The sequence below is a fragment of the Pseudorasbora parva genome, chromosome 17 (assembly GCF_024679245.1).
Source record: "Pseudorasbora parva isolate DD20220531a chromosome 17, ASM2467924v1, whole genome shotgun sequence".
Taxonomy (NCBI): domain Eukaryota; kingdom Metazoa; phylum Chordata; class Actinopteri; order Cypriniformes; family Gobionidae; genus Pseudorasbora; species Pseudorasbora parva.
Window position 1 is genome coordinate 18,709,658 of NC_090188.1, and position 17,022 is coordinate 18,726,679.

Below are 17,022 nucleotides of genomic sequence, written 5' to 3' on the forward strand. Positions count from 1 at the left end.
TAGGTACTTTTATGGACTTCAAAAACAGAGCAACGTCACTGCCATTATAAAGCTTAGAAGAGTAGGAGTTGGACATTTATAATATTACTTCGATTGTGTTTGTCTTAAAAAAGAATTTCACATACACCTAGGATGACTTTAGGGTGAGTAGCCTAAATCATGACGGGATAATTTTCCTTTTTGGGTGAACTAAATGCGGTCACCTTGTTATTAGTTTGCATTGTTTTTAATGGACGATAGATGGCGATATTTATCAAAAAGTAATTAAAACTCTTATCTAATATAGTAACTAACTAACGCGAATATAGTAGCCTGTTTCTTATAGGCTACATATGTCAGTCTTCAGTGTGTTTTCAGATGTGCCTTAACATGTGACGCAACTGCATGGGTTAAATTAAGATGACTGTCAATTCACCTTTTCAAATAGTCATTTCCAACCTCTCTCAGCTAGCCTGTTTAATCCCAGCTGAATTGGGATGGTTGTATTTTTATACACAATTGCAGGGAGAAGGAATGTGAATCTACTTATTAATTAATGCATTGTAGTTTATTTATACAGCTATATATGTTGCTATAATATTATCCATCATATAGTAGAATTTATCAAGAAACATTGCTTTCTTTTTAGTCTAGCAAGTTTCAACACATACAGGGGGAGACCGGGTGTGGTTGTAACACATTTTGCTTAAGCATTGTACAAAATAAATACCCACGAATTCAAATCACTCCAATAATAGTACAGCCCTAATGAGTTGATGTCAAATACATGGTGTGCCTTTGTTACAATCTACCCCACTAGCGGAGGTTATAACATTCTTCGGTAAAGTATAGCTACAAAAGAAGTAAAAACAGTGGCCACACCATGCAATATGCTCCAAAAATAGGTTTATTGAAACAATAATAAAACAAATATTTCTGTTATTGACAACAGCCCAAATCCAGTTTTTGACCCTGGAGTTTGTGCATGCTGTAAATTCGTCTAATAGAACAAAATTCCTAGCAGTCAGTTCTGTTTGGTTGTTCTTCAAAATATCTTCTTTTGTGTTCAATGGAACAAAACACTCAAACAGGTTTGGAACAACGTAAGGGTGAGCAATAATGACAACAACTTTCTTTTTCAACTGTAAATTTGTTTGCGTCTATGTTTGAATATTCTCAATCAGAGTAACAATGGTGATTTTTCATTGAATCTGCAAAAAGTTAAGTACTAAACAAAATATAGTTTTAGTAATAAAAAAAATATAATACATATTCTTTTTTTATTTAAATAAATGTTTTCTTTATCAAATCTGCATGTACCTATTTACAACCTTGACAACCATTCATATGGAATCTGGAAGGAAGTGGGAAAATAATGAAATGATCATAGGTCTCCTAGCTTATCCCTGATTTGTGGAATTGGTGATGTTACAACTCTCCCCATCTTAAAACCATACCTGCTCTCCACATATACTTTGTTAAAAGGACAGCTGTAGCCTGTGTTGTGTGGTTTGAATGTTTTTTCTTTTTTTTTTCTTTTTTTTTTTGCATATCAATACTAGAAATATATTTTGGTTCCAGTGCGTTTTGATTACTTGCTGGCATTTTTCTGTACTTTCACATTGAAGAAAAAGGCAGTTGCTCCAAAGTGATAGTCACATGCAATTATTATTATTATTATTATTATTATTATTATTATTATTATTATTATTATTATTATTATTATTATTATTATTATTTTAAATGAAGCCTGTTTATGAATTTTGATTAATGACAAACGTAAAATCATTTTTTGTTTCTCTCTATTTTGCTGTTATTACAGAGCATCTCCTTTTTGTTGTTCCACTGTATAAAAAAGCAATGTCTGAATCTGAATGGCAAACAAAACAAAAACAACAACAACTAAAACTGCCGTAAAACTTTTATGATTAACCAGTGATGCTATATATATAAAAATAAACCTTTTTTGCCATTTTATGAAATTTGGGAACATTTATATAACATCAATTATATAATCTATTAAAGTTTCACATCTCGAGCTCTGACAGCATTTTGGGAGTACTGGTTTGCCAAGCAATTTTTGATTCATTTATGTATTAAGCTGATTTAAAAAGTGCTAATATGCACATTTTTGCTACATCAAACTCAATATGATGATTACATTTCTGGAGATTTTTAAATAAATATACAACTTATAGAAAAAAGAAAACAATATGTAGATATGTTTCTATAAGTAATAATAATAATTATTATTATTATAATGATGGTAAATAAATGGATTCTTTTGTCTGATTGACTGACTACAATAAGACTCCATCGACCAGTTAACATAACAACCAGAAGGGGAAAAAAGGGTTCAAATAGGCATGAAATCACAAGCACCTTGCTTGACCTAATTACAGTGACTAGCCTCATCTCACCAGATGCCCTATTTTGAGGGTGTTGATGGGCTGGGGTGGGGGTTCAATTCTCGTCATCTATGGGGGTCAGTGTTTACACAATATGCCTCACTTTTCTGAATGACCTCATTGGTCAGTATGCCTTTTCTATAAATTTGATTAAAACACTTTTAAATGTGTGCGTTTAAAGTCAGCAAACTTAAAACGGGTTGTTCTCCAAATGGAAATAAACATCAGCCATTGTCTCTGTGGCCATTTATTAATAGGTTATGTTTATTTAAATGACCACAGCAGTTTATACTCATAGCTCAGAGATCATAATGTCATATAGATGAACTTTAAAAGAACTTACTAATAAAATGAAGCAGTACGCAGACTCATCTTTTTAGGCCTTTGGTTTGGCTGTCAGGGTGACATGTTAAGTAGGAGTTTAATCATTGCAACAGATTGTCACTTTTCCTTGGTTTGGAGGATTACACATCCGAAACATTTTCTCCTCTGGAATCAATGGTAACTGCTTGAAGCTTTAATGAAAATCAGATTTAGTAAATCCGGGCTTAAGCTGTTAAACTGATAATAGACATTCTCACTTTCCCCTCTTCAAGACTGTGTAAATCTTTAATCTGCTCAACACTGTCTCAAAGTTTACAGGACTAGCTTGTACCATATGGCCTTTTTGCATAGGACAGCCTCGGACCCCAGACAAGCCGATCATGTGAATGAGTGAAAAACAAGGCTGTTCTACATGTCTGGACCAAGCCCTTTAAACAAGACAAGCAGCAGCTGGCCAGCCATGCCAATTTGCAATCAATGAAATCAAACCAGCAAAATTACTTGTTCAATGCAAAATGACCTGACAGCATGAGTTTATAAGGCTTGAATAACACAATCAGCTGGAGCATGAATTATGCACAAGATCCAGAGATTTACACAAAACTTACTGATGTATATGATTGTGTGTACCCACAAGAAAATATGTAAAAGAGAAACACTGTATTTGTGTAGATATATAAATACCCTCCCAAGGTAGCAATAATGATATTGGGTGAAGCTTTAACTGTCAATGACTGTCTGAATCTGGCTTTATTTGATTCGTGTTGAACAGATTGAGATAGACAGCTTGTCGAAGCCTTCTGTCTGTCTCAGTTCCTTGGAGACACTCAAATCAATTATTTATTGTCCCAGAAATGTCTTTCATGTGGTGTTGTCATCAATTTACTTATGTAGTTTATAATCCGGTCTACCAAACATTAAGGTACGAACATTATTACTTCTATATATAATATCATTTATATATTAATATTTAACACAATTTACATATAGTACATTAAGCATGTATGTAATATATTATATTGTTTTATATATTATATTAAAATAAATATCAAATGTTCTATCTTAAATATTAATAATACATTATATATTTATAGTATGAAATATTCTAATATAGCAGTATAGTAGATTAATAACAACATTAATGGTGTGTGTATATATTATATGACTATAAATATTATATATAATAATATGTATAAATATTATATTATATATATATATATATATATATATATATATATATATATATATATATATATATTATATGCATACAATTAACATACAGTATGTTATACATTTATATCAACAGCAAAAAAATGTTCACGTTTTTAATTCATATTCATAATTCAAGTCTTCACATCATTTTGAGAGCTATAATACTGTAAAATAAATAGGCAGAATCAAATTGACTGCATGTAGCCAATGACTGGTAAACAATGTTCTTGCCTAAGAGATGCAAACATGTCATGGTTGCTTAAAGATGCATGCATTTAATTAGGTAATAGTCCTTGTCATCCACCCCTGGTTGTTGCAGTGGCCCTGGCCAGATGGTAAGTTATCTGTTTGTAACGCATGGTTTCAGTGATAGACCAGCCAAAGTTAATTGGAATGTCATTTAAGTTTGAGTTAATGGGGGTTGGGGTGGGGAGCTAGTTTGAGTGCACTAGTCCTGCTGTTGGATATGTGTGTTTCATTATTAATAATGGACGTTTGGATGGAGCAATAAGGGTGGGGCTCCACCTGCTGCCACCTGTTAATACTAGAGCTCTATATAAGCATCAGCCATCCTTATGGCAGACCAGAACCTCAAGGACTGCACCACTATCTGGATTTACTTCACTACAGGGGAAAGAAGAAGACATTGTGTCTGAGGAAACTTCTTACCTCAAAGGATCTGTTTTTAAGACCAACGTTGGCCTTTTGAGGACCTTTGAAGTCATGAAGCCCCGCAGACAGAGCTGTGCAGATTCAGAGTCGGAGTCTGACTCCAGAGACCCAGAGAAGTTTGAGAGTGCCATGCGACGAAGGATGGCAGCCAATGCTCGAGAGAGAAAAAGGATGCAGGGCCTGAACACCGCATTCGACCGCCTCCGCAAAGTGGTTCCTCAGTGGGGTCAGGACAAGAAACTCTCCAAATATGAAACGCTGCAGATGGCCCTGAGCTACATTATGGCCCTAAACCGAATCCTGACCGATGCCAGCAGACACACAGCTCCTCAGAAAGATTGGCTGAATCTACAGCTTGACGGCCTACAGCCAGATACCTATTCTTGCTTTATGAGCTATAACTCCCCTGTGGAAAATAACTGCATGCATTCCTCTTTCTACCATTACGAAAGCGTCTAAGCTCTCACTGACTGATAAGAAATGGTGCGTTTACTTGTATCTTTCTTTGCATAGATACAGGAGTCAGTAAATATGTATGTATTACTATGTAATATTTTATGTTTATGGTTCTAAAATCATTAGCTTATAGAGTCTAAAGCATTCTAGGGGTAGAGTTGCTTTAATTGTTGCAAAAAAGTGTTTTTCTGTACAATTTTAGAAAATCTTCCATCATGCATGTTGTAAATGACTCGATAAAAACACAGATCACAGTGTTTTTTTTTTTTTTTTACTGCTTTGTATCAAATCTTTATTTATAGTGTGTGCTCAGCTAAGTCAAAGCTGGAAAAACATACAAAAACTACGCTGTGATCTTATTTTTGCCAAAATGGCATCCTACATTTCTGTTCCATATTCTTGTTGATTTTTTGGTATACTAAACTCGATATGGAAATTAATATGGAATAATAATAGTAATATAATACAATTAAATTTTTTTTATTGTAACTATATAATGTTTGGTATGGTAGATGTTGTATTTGAGCTGTAGTTTAAACAGGATTTAAAATGTTTTGTTTATAGTGCAATTAATCAGTGCACAAATAAACACTGAAATCAAAGACTTTGTCCATTTTTTATACTTCATTTGAAATATTTAAAAAAAGTTTTTTATTTTTTAAAAATTGGTAACATTTTACAATAATGTTTCATTGGTTAAGATTAGTTAATATATTAACATAAAATTAACTACTGAACAAAACACCCTTTTATCTTGTTTATTTATTAATCTTCGTTAATGTTAGTTCATAAAAATACAGTCATATTGTTTGTTCATGTTAGTTTACAGTGCATTGAACAATGTTAACAAATAACACATTTGATTGTAATAATGTATTAGTGAATGTTGAAATTAAAATTTATTTAGATTAATAAATGCTGTAGAAATATTGTTCATTCAAGTTAACTAATAAAACCTTATTGTAAAGTGTTACCAAATAATCAAAACAGTAGCCTACATTAATGTTAGAATAACATTTTTATCTATAGGCTAATACATCCTTTTCTGTTGAAAAAAACAACCTCATATTACATCTGCAGACACCAAGAAGAGCTATTTTATAAAAATAAAAAAAGTATTTTATCAAACATTTTTCTTCATTTTAAAACAGATTTCCTATTAAATCAAATTTTACTGCAGCATTTTTTTCCTGTATAAAGGCCTAAGTACAAATACCAGGTCTGTCTGGTGTGCACACTGGACAGATAAACACATTTCGGTGAAGCCCTCTGTGTCCCAAGATAAGACAGCACCAAACAAATGCCTCTGCTGTCAGTTCAGTGAAGGAATAAATAATGTGTAAAGAACTGAATGACGTCACGGTTGAAGTGTGTCCCATGTGCTTACTATTAAAAGTATTCAAATATTAAAATGTTGTTTTTTCGTTTTTATTCGATAATCATTTTTATTTTGGTTTGCCAATATCGTAGCTAAACCAACAGAATGTCTTTCAGAATCAGAGTTTAAAGATTACCAGCGAGAGGAGAAAATGGAAACGCAGCTATATTTTCCGGCACAAACTCGACTAGTCCTCGTAGCCACTTGTAATTTAGAGAGGAGATTAAACCCTTTGCTGTCCAATGACTGTGTATAACGTGTTTTTTCGGTGCTAATGAGGCGTGAACGGGCGCAAAGCTAGGTCGAAGCGTGTAGGCCTACATGAAGCGAGATACACCCATCTTAATCCGTTTAGCTTCAGCTGTCATTATGACCATTGCTACTATTCTCAGTAAAAGACAATCCTCGATGCTTTTAAACTTATTAGCCTACTAAATTAGACCGTTTAAGTCAAGACATTGGTTATTTTATTCAGAAGTCCTCGTGCAAGCATTATTTAATCTCGGAAATGTTAGCAAAAGTTTGAATGAGAAACAAATCCATGATACTTGAATAGATTTACTCTAAATCTGATCTCATGGTTGCTTATCAGAGGTTGGTTTTTAAACCCCCAGGATGCCACAAGAGGGTGCTAGGAGATATCTATAAAATTTGAGGGGGAAGGGGGGGGGGGGGGAGTATTGTAATAAATGGCCTATGCAGTTTTTTGTGAGCATGTTTACAAATAGTTCTGTTTATCTTTACAGTATGCAGTTTTACATGATTTTCTGTAAAGCTTCTATGAAACACTATTTCAATAAAAAAATAATCAATTCTGAATAGTAGCTGATGCATTAGCCTACTAGGCCTATTAATCCGAAGATTTTTTTTTAGATAATATCTCAGTCATTTGTTTTACATATATATGATGACACCCTAATAGTGTAAATCTGGTAATAATTTAAATGCTATTTCTGTGCATCTTTATTATGAAAGCATAGTCTAAAACAATGTGACGCAAATTCACATTAGCTGCGTATTGTCAATGACGCTGTTCTAGAATCATATAGCTAATGTCTCAGTTCCCTAAATGGCAGGATTGTGATTTTAATGGATGTGTAAACAAAAGACGAGCCCCTCCTTCCACAGAATCACTGTCCTGCTTTATTTGAGAGGATACAAGGAGAAAGGTATAAATACAAGCTGAACCTATCCTCGGGCAAAAGCTTCACTTGAGCATTTCATGATCTACCTTAACCTCTCCATTTACCACAATGCAACACCTCAATAACCAGGCAGAAAATCAGCTGGGCAACACAGTGTCGTCCGAGCTGGATAACTTTGAGAAAGGAGCCTGGGTGAACCAGGCCTACAGTGGCTCTCCTGCACCCGTCAGACATCCCATCAGCACCATCTACAACCCTCAGCCCACGTTTCACAGCTCTTTGGAGAACACGAATCAACTGAATCTGCCTAACCCCTATTTTGCTGGGGAAAAAGTGCGGACCATTCCAACTAAGGAAAAGAATTCTGGATGCTGCTCTTTTTTCTTGAGAGCCATCAAAGGTAAGCAAGGATCAATGCATCTTCATATTTCCAATGATATGATTATTCTCAATTTACTGAACTCTCAGCTTTTATTGATTATTATTATTAGTAGTATTATTCTATGTTTACCATTTACCATTAAATTATTGTTATTATTTTTCCATGTGTTTGAGTGCTGCTAATATTGTTAATATTTAGCGTTAATGCAATAAAATACTTATTTTGTAATATATTCAGTTTTACTATTTTAAAATGATAATTAAATAATAAATACATTACTTAATATTATTTTTAGTTAATAAAATAAAGTTTTGATTGATAAAAGTTTTGTTTCGGTTTGGTAGGACTTTGGGGAACAGCTCTAAGAAAAGACACAAAGGAAAATCCTGAGCTTAATGTCAAAGCAAATCTCAAAGAACTGCTCATCTACATTGTTTTCCTAGTGGATTTGTGTCTGTGTAAGTATTAGTTTTGTTGTTATATGTATTTATCCCTGTCTGAATGTCCGAGTGTTTTTACCTGTTGGGACCACTTGTTGGAGTTGAAACCACTCTATGAATGAATTGGATAACTATAGAGCTGTAGCTGTGGATATTAAGGTAATAGATATCCATTAAGACATTCACATGTATAAATGTAAAACTGTTAAAATGCCATACGCTTGCTCTTTTGTCTTTTTGATTGTACAGGCTGTAATCCAAACCAATCCCATGGTTTCCCATTATCTTGTTCTCCATTATTATCAGAGATGTGTATCAGCCTAAGTGCTTGTTATAAAATGTCCACTGCTCCCCTGTGTTACAACAAAGCATTGTCCAGGGGAAAATTAGGCCTAAATGGAACACAAGCCGGACCCTGCTGTATTTTACTGATAAGAGCTCAGGTCAAGCAATTGATGCTTTGTCTGTGCTGGTCACATTGTTCAAGAGGGCTATTTGTGTGTGCCCAAACAAATAACCCTCCCCTCATCCCTGACCGCAGCTTTCGTGACGTGAGCACTGCAAATGGATGAAACTTGATTGAAATGATGTCCTGTATCTGTGTGGAGGGAGAATAGTGTAGAACGTCTGTGCAAAGTCCAATAAGTGATGCGATTGTTGACTGATGGTAATCATGTTCTCATGCAGTGACCTATGGCATGACCAGCAGCGCCACCTACTATTATACCAAAGCCATGACCGATCTCTTTGTGTATTCACCTGGTGACAATGGAATCAGCTTCTCCTCCATTGGCAGCATCAGTGATGTCTGGAAAGTGAGTTTTAGCAGCTTTTATTATTTTTGATGTGAATAAAAATCAGGGTTTAGGTGTATTTATAGTAGATCATTTTAATAATAAATGGTGGTCTTTTCCTGGTGATTTTTAAAGTACAATAAATAAAGCACAATTAATTCTAAAACAAATGGCAAGTTTTGTATGTATACAAAAAGTGTATATACATTTACTCTTAATTTTATATATATATATATATATATATATATATATATATATATATATATATATAATTAAGAGTAAATGTATATAATATATACATTTATATACATTTAATAAGAAATGTTGTGTGTGTGTGTGTGTGTGTGTGTGTGTGTGTGTGTGTGTGTGTGTGTGTGTGTGTGTGTGTGTGTGTGTGTGTGTGTGTGTGTGTGTGTGTGTGTGTGTGTGTGTGTGTGTGTGTAAACATTTAATAATCCATTTATATAATAATTCATCATAAATGTTTAGTTTTTTTTTTGTCTGGCTAATGTCTCTACATTCACTTTACTGTTAGCTTTTAGCTTTAAAAAAATATTCCATCACAAAGTGTTCGATAATATGTTTTTTAATATGTTTTATAGAATTAATTTTAATGTTTTAAAATAGTGTTGCTTATTTTTTAGATATAATATGAATTATTCTATGTAGTTTTAAGTATGTTTATTTAGTAATATTAATGTTTTAGTAATTATTTAAAAAAAATATTCTAACCTGAATTTCAAGTTTTTGCTAATATGGTTTAATTCTATTTGTATTCACTTTACTTTTAGCTTAAAAAAAGATTACAACAAAGTGTTTGCTGATATTTGTTATGCTTTATGTAATCAATCTTAATATTGTAATGTTTTTAAATATTGTTATTGTTTATATAACTTAAATAATTTTATGTAGTTTTAAGTATGTTTATTTAGTATTAACATCATAATAAATGTTTGTCTATTCATGGGACAGATCCAATACAGCATCCCAGTCTCTTACTATCGTTTTTTTAATTGTTATTTTTATCTTTGCAGTACATGGATAGCCCGTTACTTGACAGCCTGTACTGGACTAAGTGGTATAATGATGAGCCCCTTCAGAACGAAAATCAATCCTTCATTTACTACGAGAATTTGTTGTTAGGCGTCCCCCGCATTCGACAGCTCAAAGTGAAGAAAAACTCCTGCAAGGTGCATGAAGACTTTCAGCAGGAGATCTCTGACTGTTTTGATGTTTACAGCGACAAGAAGGAGGAGAACAGCATGTTTGGACTGATCAACGGAACAGCGTGAGTGACATTAGTTGTTTAGTAGACATTAGTGACAAACATTATATTTCTCTCTTCATTAATCTCTCGAAACATGTTTATTTATTAAATATAATCATATTATTCTTCAGTTGGCAGTACCACTCAGAAAAGGAGCTCAAAGGGTCAAGTCACTGGGGGATACTGACCACATACAGTGGAGCAGGATATTTCCAAGACCTGACAAAGACCAAAGAAGAGAGTTCTGCTATCCTGAAGGAACTCAAAGACAACCTGTGGCTTGACCGCGGAACTCGAGTTCTTTTCATTGACTTCTCGGCATACAATGCCAACATCAACCTCTTCTGTGTTATAAGGTACTTAACCTAGACCAACATCATATATAATGCAGTTTTTGCATTTGCGTGTCTAAAATTATACATTTGGCCTGGTTTGCTCGGTTCTACGTCTGTTATTTAACATAAGCTGTCCTTTTCAATGTACAATGTTTTTAATGTTTCTAGACAAAAAATACATTAGACCATATTTCTTTTTATTGATTATAATTTATGTAAACAATAAATAATAGTTTTCTTCTTTCTTCAGATTGGTGGTTGAATTTCCAGCTACCGGTGGAGCAATTCCATCCTACCAGATCCGCACTGTAAAGCTGATCCGCTACGTCACCAACTGGGATTTCTTCATCATCGGCTGCGAGATATTGTTTTGTGTCTTCATATTCTATTACATTGTGGAGGAGATTCTGGAATTCCGAATGCACAAACTGTCCCATTTCAACAGCATCTGGAACATTCTTGATTTAGTGGTGATACTGGTAGGTGGAAATCAGATCATATCAGTATCAGATATCAAACATATTGAAAGACTTTATTTCTAGCTATAACAGTTAAAATGAATCATATAATTTGGTAAACACTATTTGACAAGACTGTTCTTTTTAACAGCTCGCTTTGGTGGCAATAGTCTTCAGTGCATTTCGGACCATCAAAGTTAAAGATTTACTCGGAAACCTTCTAGAACAACCTGACATCTACGCTGATTTTGAATTTCTTGCATTTTGGCAAACTCAATACAACAATATGAATGCAGTGAATTTGTTTTTTGCTTGGATTAAGGTAATTTTTGTATTAAATATTTAAGATATATATTTAAATCAGCTCACACTGGGTGTGTGTGTGTGTGTGTTTGTGTGTGTGTGTGTGTGTGTGTGTGGGGGGGGGTGATTGTATAAACATCTAAGAATCTTACAAGTTAGTCATCAATTTTTTTCTTTAGGCTATACATTAGAACGCAAATTGGTCTAATTTGTTACTGAAGTTAAGATGTTTATGCAACAGGCTTTTTATCAGAGGTGTCTTTAACTAACATTACTGTGTACTTAAATGTTTTACGTACAATGCACTTATTGTCCATGTTGTATGGTAAACAACTTTTAGATGCTTTTGAGGTGGGATACAGGTAACCGTGTCTACATCAAAAGCAAATAGAATCCATTATAGTCGGTGATGCTGTCCATGCACTGAACGCGGTACGGCACAACATTATTCATTCCCAGGATATTTAATCTTGATATCAAAAGTTTCATTTTCACTAGTTAAAATTTCACTAGCTAATTCTTGATATTAGGAATTAGATTTCTACTAGTGACAACATACCTTTTTGATATCAGGAATTACATTTCCACTAGTGAAAATGTTCATTCTTGATATTCCTAAATGTATTTCAACATGTTACATTTGTTGTTTCTGATATTAGAAATGAATTTCTGACAATCAATAGAGTAATTTCAGATATCTAAAAGGACTTTCTTACTAGAAACAATCACATTCATTATATCCGAAATTACCATTGTCACTAGTGCACTGTAAACCCGAAAAAAGTTGGCAAAACGCCCAAAAATGGAGGCAATCGTTTACATCCAATTCTTTAAATTAAGGAATTTTAAGTTTAAGCTGAACTCAAATATTATAATTGCTCTTCACTTTAAATATTTGAGTAATAAATTCATACATTTAAAGTAAAAGTAACTTAATTTTAGTAGTGGAAACTTGGCTAGCTTTAACCTTGCTTTAGCCTTTTACCTTTCTAATTGGTAACACAATAGCATTTTTGATAGCAATAGCATGGCACTTGGTGATTAAGGTAATGTCTAAAATGTAACATACTGTATATCTGTTCTCAACCCAAGCTCATGCTCCACTCGTCACCATGAATGACCCCCTCCCCCAAACTTAACAGCAGAAACATTTCTACACTAGCATAGCAAAACATTAAAACACAACTAAATTGCCACCTTAACATTAATCTTGCACAAAAACATTATACAACACTATAATTTAGCATTTACTCTCCCCTTTTGAGTGTCATGGCAAAGCATGCTGCATGGGAAATATAAATCCCAGCCAGTTTAAGTTTGTCTAAATTAAAAGAGACAAGTTCATAGACCTCAAAATAATGAAACGATTCAGATTACTTAAAATGTGTCAGTTTTGTGAACTCAAAAGAAAAAGAAAGTTCTAAATAATCATGACGGTTAACTTGATTAAAATAATCTGTTAAATTTGAGTTGGCTATTATAACCAGTTCATTAATTGGAGCATTTAGGTTTACATGTGACAAAAATTATTTATATACATTTTATTAAATTTTTTACTAGTAGTTTAATTGTTGCTATCAAGAACAGACATTTGTACTATAACATAAAAAAATAAAGGTTCACAGTAAGTGCATTGCATTAAATTATTAATTTAAATGTTAGTATATAGTAGTTAAAACAGACAGTTATTATAAAATAGAACCTCAATTCATTAGGTGAAGCAGGGGTCCCCAGTATCGGGCCTGGAGGGCTAAAAACTGCAGGACAGCGGCCCTCCAGGAGCGAGTTTGGGGACCCCTGAGGTAAAGTGATATGTACTGATATTAAAATGACTTCCTCTCTGCAGATCTTCAAGTACATCAGTTTCAATAAGACGATGACCCAGCTTACGTCCACGCTGGCTCGATGTGCATTAGACATCTTTGGATTTGCCATTATGTTCTTCATTGTGTTCTTTGCATATGCTCAGCTGGGATACCTGCTCTTTGGGATGGAAGTAGAATCATTCAGCACATTTAATAAGTGCATGTAATGAAACATATTTTTAATGCTTATTAAAGAAGTCAAAAATATACATTTCTGATAAAACTATAAGGAAAATAATGTTAATTCTTGATCCTATTTCTCCACTCTGCAGTTTCACTCAGTTTCGTATCATCCTTGGAGATTTCAACTATGACGCCATTGACACTGCAAACAGAGTACTTGGACCAATATACTTCTTCTCCTATGTGTTCTTTGTCTTCTTTGTGTTACTGGTAAGTTATTCAGATATAACTAGAATTTTTTGTTCTAAATCATAAGTGCCTATTTATCAATTAACATGATGAATTGGCATTAACAGAACATGTTTCTGGCGATCATCAATGACACATACTCTGAGGTCAAGTCAGAACTCGCTTCTCAGAAAGATGAGTTCCAGATTTCAGATCTCATCAAACAGGTAAGCAAGAGCATACAGTAGATAAGTCTGCAAATCAATTACATTTATGTTTGGAGAACTGTTTAACCAAACAACATGGTTGTGTTTGCATTGTTTAAATGCATGTGGGAAACCTATACTTTAATTTCAGAGTTATGAAAAGACCTTCATGAAACTGAAACTTAAAAAGGAAAAGATCTCTGATGTTCAGAAAGCCCTGGAATCAGGCTCGAATGAGCTGGAGTTTAAAGATTTCAGGGATGCTTTGAAAGAGTAAGTCTCAGGTGAAACTAACACTTTTATGTATAGTAGCAGCGCTGATGCAGATGAACTCATGTAAATCTGGTTATGTGTTCCACGTGTCAGAATGGGTCATGCTGACCATGAGATCTCAGCTACTTTCTCCAAATTTGACCAAGATGGGAACCAGTTGTTGGACAAGCAGGAACAGGAGATTATGAAACAAGAGCTGGAGGAAAAAAGGGTGTGCTTGAGTTTTTGTTTGCAAGGGGTGGTTTGGCAAGTTAATGTTTGTTAATGTTGACATTATTTTGAAATGGATATCTACTTTTATTTGCATTTTCAATTAGGATGCACTCAATGCAGAGCTGCATAATCTGGAAAACAGTGTTGAACCTGCAGAGGACCACAGAAAGAAGACCGTTCCTCTTGAGGACTTTCAGAGGTTTGTGTACAGAATCATTGTCTCGCAAAATGTTAGCGTCAATTGTAAAAAGTTGATGTTCAGTTTTATTTTAGTATTACATGCTTGTATTTATTCATATTGTAGTAAAGAGTTAATGCATTAACTAACATGAACTAACAATGAGCAAAACACATAAAGGATTATTATTAGGAACACCATACTAATACTGTGTTTGACCCCCTTTCGCCTTCACCTTGGCATTGATTCAACAAGGTGCTGAAAGCATTCTTTAGAAATGTTGGCTCATATTGATAGGATAGCGTCTTGCAGTTGATGGAGATTTGTGGGATGCATAACCAGGGCATGCAGCTCCAATTCCAACACATCCCAAAGATGCTCTATTGGGTTGAGATCTGGTGACTGTAGGGGCCATTTTAGCGCAGTGAACTCATTGTGCCATTGTCATGTTCAAGAAACCAATTTAAAATGATTCGAGCTTTGTGACATGGTGCTAACCGCAGTTCACATTTTGATCTTTATATACTGGCGTTACCGAGATTTAGAATATCTTTTATTTTTAGTTACATTTTGTTTTGGCAGTTGAATGTGCTTTTGTCATTTGCATTTTTTAATTTGTGATTATATATATTTATGAATTTCAGTTAGTTTCTAACTGACATTTCACATTTTTTTTAAAGCTTAATCGTGATAATACACAGGACAACTTTTTGAGCTATGTTCCAGAGGGATGTTACTTACACAGTTACTTGTACTCCCATTGAGAATGGGTAACAAATTTCAATCTGTATACTTTAGATCAGTCATGGGTCTCTCACATGGTGGTTGACAGCAACACTGCCAAAAAAGTTGCCCTGTGTATCATTGTTGCTTTTCTGTTCCAGGCTGGTTCACAAAGTTTCTCAGCTTGACAACGCTGTTACCACTATAATGTCCAAACTGGATGTTGTTATGGAGAAAATTAGACTTCAGACATTCAACACAGAAAACAGAGACATGGATAAGCAGACGACACCAGATGATGTGAGTTTTTAGCTCTATAGAATTTATGACATTATAAAATGATTAAAAATATATTGACTTGGTTTCACAGACAGGTCTTAGATTAAGCCAGGATTAGGCCTTAGTTTAATTAGAAATATTACTGGTGTGTATCTTAAAACAAAACAAAATGGCACCAACATATTTTAAGATGTGTCAGTGCAAGTTGCTTTCAGTTAAAACAGTCCAACAATGCATTCTATTCTTAGACTAGGCTTATGCCTTGTCTGTGAAACAGGGATTATTAATTAACTAATAAACATAAAATTGTTTTAGAATATGTAAATGCATATATTATAGAAAATATGCAAGCCATGCTGCTGTATTGTGACAGGAATCAAGACCGGCTTCAGGAGGGAATATTCAGGTAAACCTGGAAAGAGTCTTGGCTCAGGGACCACCATCCTGGACATTAGCTGGTCCGATGGGGAATATGAGGAATCGTTTGCACCCAGATGTAGGATGGCCAGTCGTCGACGAGAACAGTAGTTCAGCACGCCACTGATTCATCAAAACCCGAGTTTAAAACTGACTAACAAACAGGCTTAATCTAACTCTGGTTTGTGGATATAGACTCAGAATGTGACAGTAAAGAGGAAGGTATTACTGTAGTATAGATGTAGTACACTATGTTACCAGTCGCACAGAAACTGCTTGTCTCTTCTCCACAGTGACTGTTTAACATGCAGTTACTGTGGCATTTATAAGAGGGAATAAGAGGTGATATGATTGAGTTTGATTATAATTCGCTTTAAGGCTTGATTAATATTTCAGCACAGTGTAATTGATGTATTGTGGTGTATTAAATACATTCTCTCTAGTTTCAGGGATTTTTTCAACTACATCAGGCCACAAACTATTCTTCTGACCGTCCTCCCAGTTGAAGACTGAATTTTCATGATTACTTTTGGTTCTTGTGAAACTGTAAAAATAAGACACTAGCAGAAATCATTAATTAAATCCTGTGATAATGTACTCTTAGCAAACATATATGGAAACTTCACTGACAGCTAAAATTAATGAAAACAGTAATCAAAGTGCAATGACTATCATGTCTATGGAACGTTATTATATACTGACATTTCCGTAATCTCTTTCTTTACTTTGACATGAGCTTCTGGTAAATGTTGTATTTTATAGTAAAGTATATCAGTGTGTATACTCAAACTACTGGTGTATACACTAATCTTGACCAATATTGCTAGTATATGTAAAAGGATATTTATATAATATTTATCTTTCTCTACTTTTCTGATTAAAATCTGATTAATAGGCAAATAAATAATTGAAATTGCAAAACAAAAGGTTTTATTATTTACTATGTTGAAACCAGACCATACTT

At 34.0% G+C, this 17,022-nt stretch overlaps 2 protein-coding genes across 2 annotated transcripts; both read left to right on the forward strand.

Annotated features, from left to right (window-relative positions):
- The first annotated feature begins 4,366 nt into the window (after positions 1 to 4,366).
- On the forward strand, positions 4,367 to 5,178 carry atoh7 (atonal bHLH transcription factor 7). The gene has a single exon (XM_067422088.1). It carries the CDS (start codon positions 4,647 to 4,649, stop codon positions 5,052 to 5,054), a length of 408 nt encoding a protein of 135 aa, XP_067278189.1. The 5' UTR covers positions 4,367 to 4,646; the 3' UTR covers positions 5,055 to 5,178.
- Positions 5,179 to 7,660: 2,482 nt separating this feature from the next.
- pkd2l1 (polycystic kidney disease 2-like 1) lies at positions 7,661 to 16,754 on the forward strand. The gene is made up of 15 exons (XM_067422164.1): positions 7,661 to 7,974; positions 8,301 to 8,414; positions 9,084 to 9,211; positions 10,225 to 10,478; positions 10,589 to 10,813; positions 11,043 to 11,271; positions 11,402 to 11,572; positions 13,400 to 13,581; positions 13,691 to 13,811; positions 13,898 to 13,996; positions 14,127 to 14,248; positions 14,342 to 14,459; positions 14,566 to 14,660; positions 15,524 to 15,662; positions 16,015 to 16,754. Exons 1-15 carry the CDS (start codon positions 7,683 to 7,685, stop codon positions 16,183 to 16,185), a joined length of 2,460 nt encoding a protein of 819 aa, XP_067278265.1. The 5' UTR covers positions 7,661 to 7,682; the 3' UTR covers positions 16,186 to 16,754.
- The last annotated feature ends 268 nt before the right edge of the window (positions 16,755 to 17,022 follow it).

Coding starts and splice junctions, on each gene's coding strand:
- pkd2l1 (XM_067422164.1), top strand. CDS start 7,683: ATGCAACACCTCAATAACCAGGCAGAAAATCAGCTGGGCAACACAGTG. Junction 11,272..11,401: donor TTGATTTAGTGGTGATACTG/GTAGGTGGAAAT, acceptor TCTTTTTAACAG/CTCGCTTTGGTGGCAATAGT. Junction 14,661..15,523: donor CCTCTTGAGGACTTTCAGAG/GTTTGTGTACAG, acceptor TTTCTGTTCCAG/GCTGGTTCACAAAGTTTCTC.
- atoh7 (XM_067422088.1), top strand. CDS start 4,647: ATGAAGCCCCGCAGACAGAGCTGTGCAGATTCAGAGTCGGAGTCTGAC.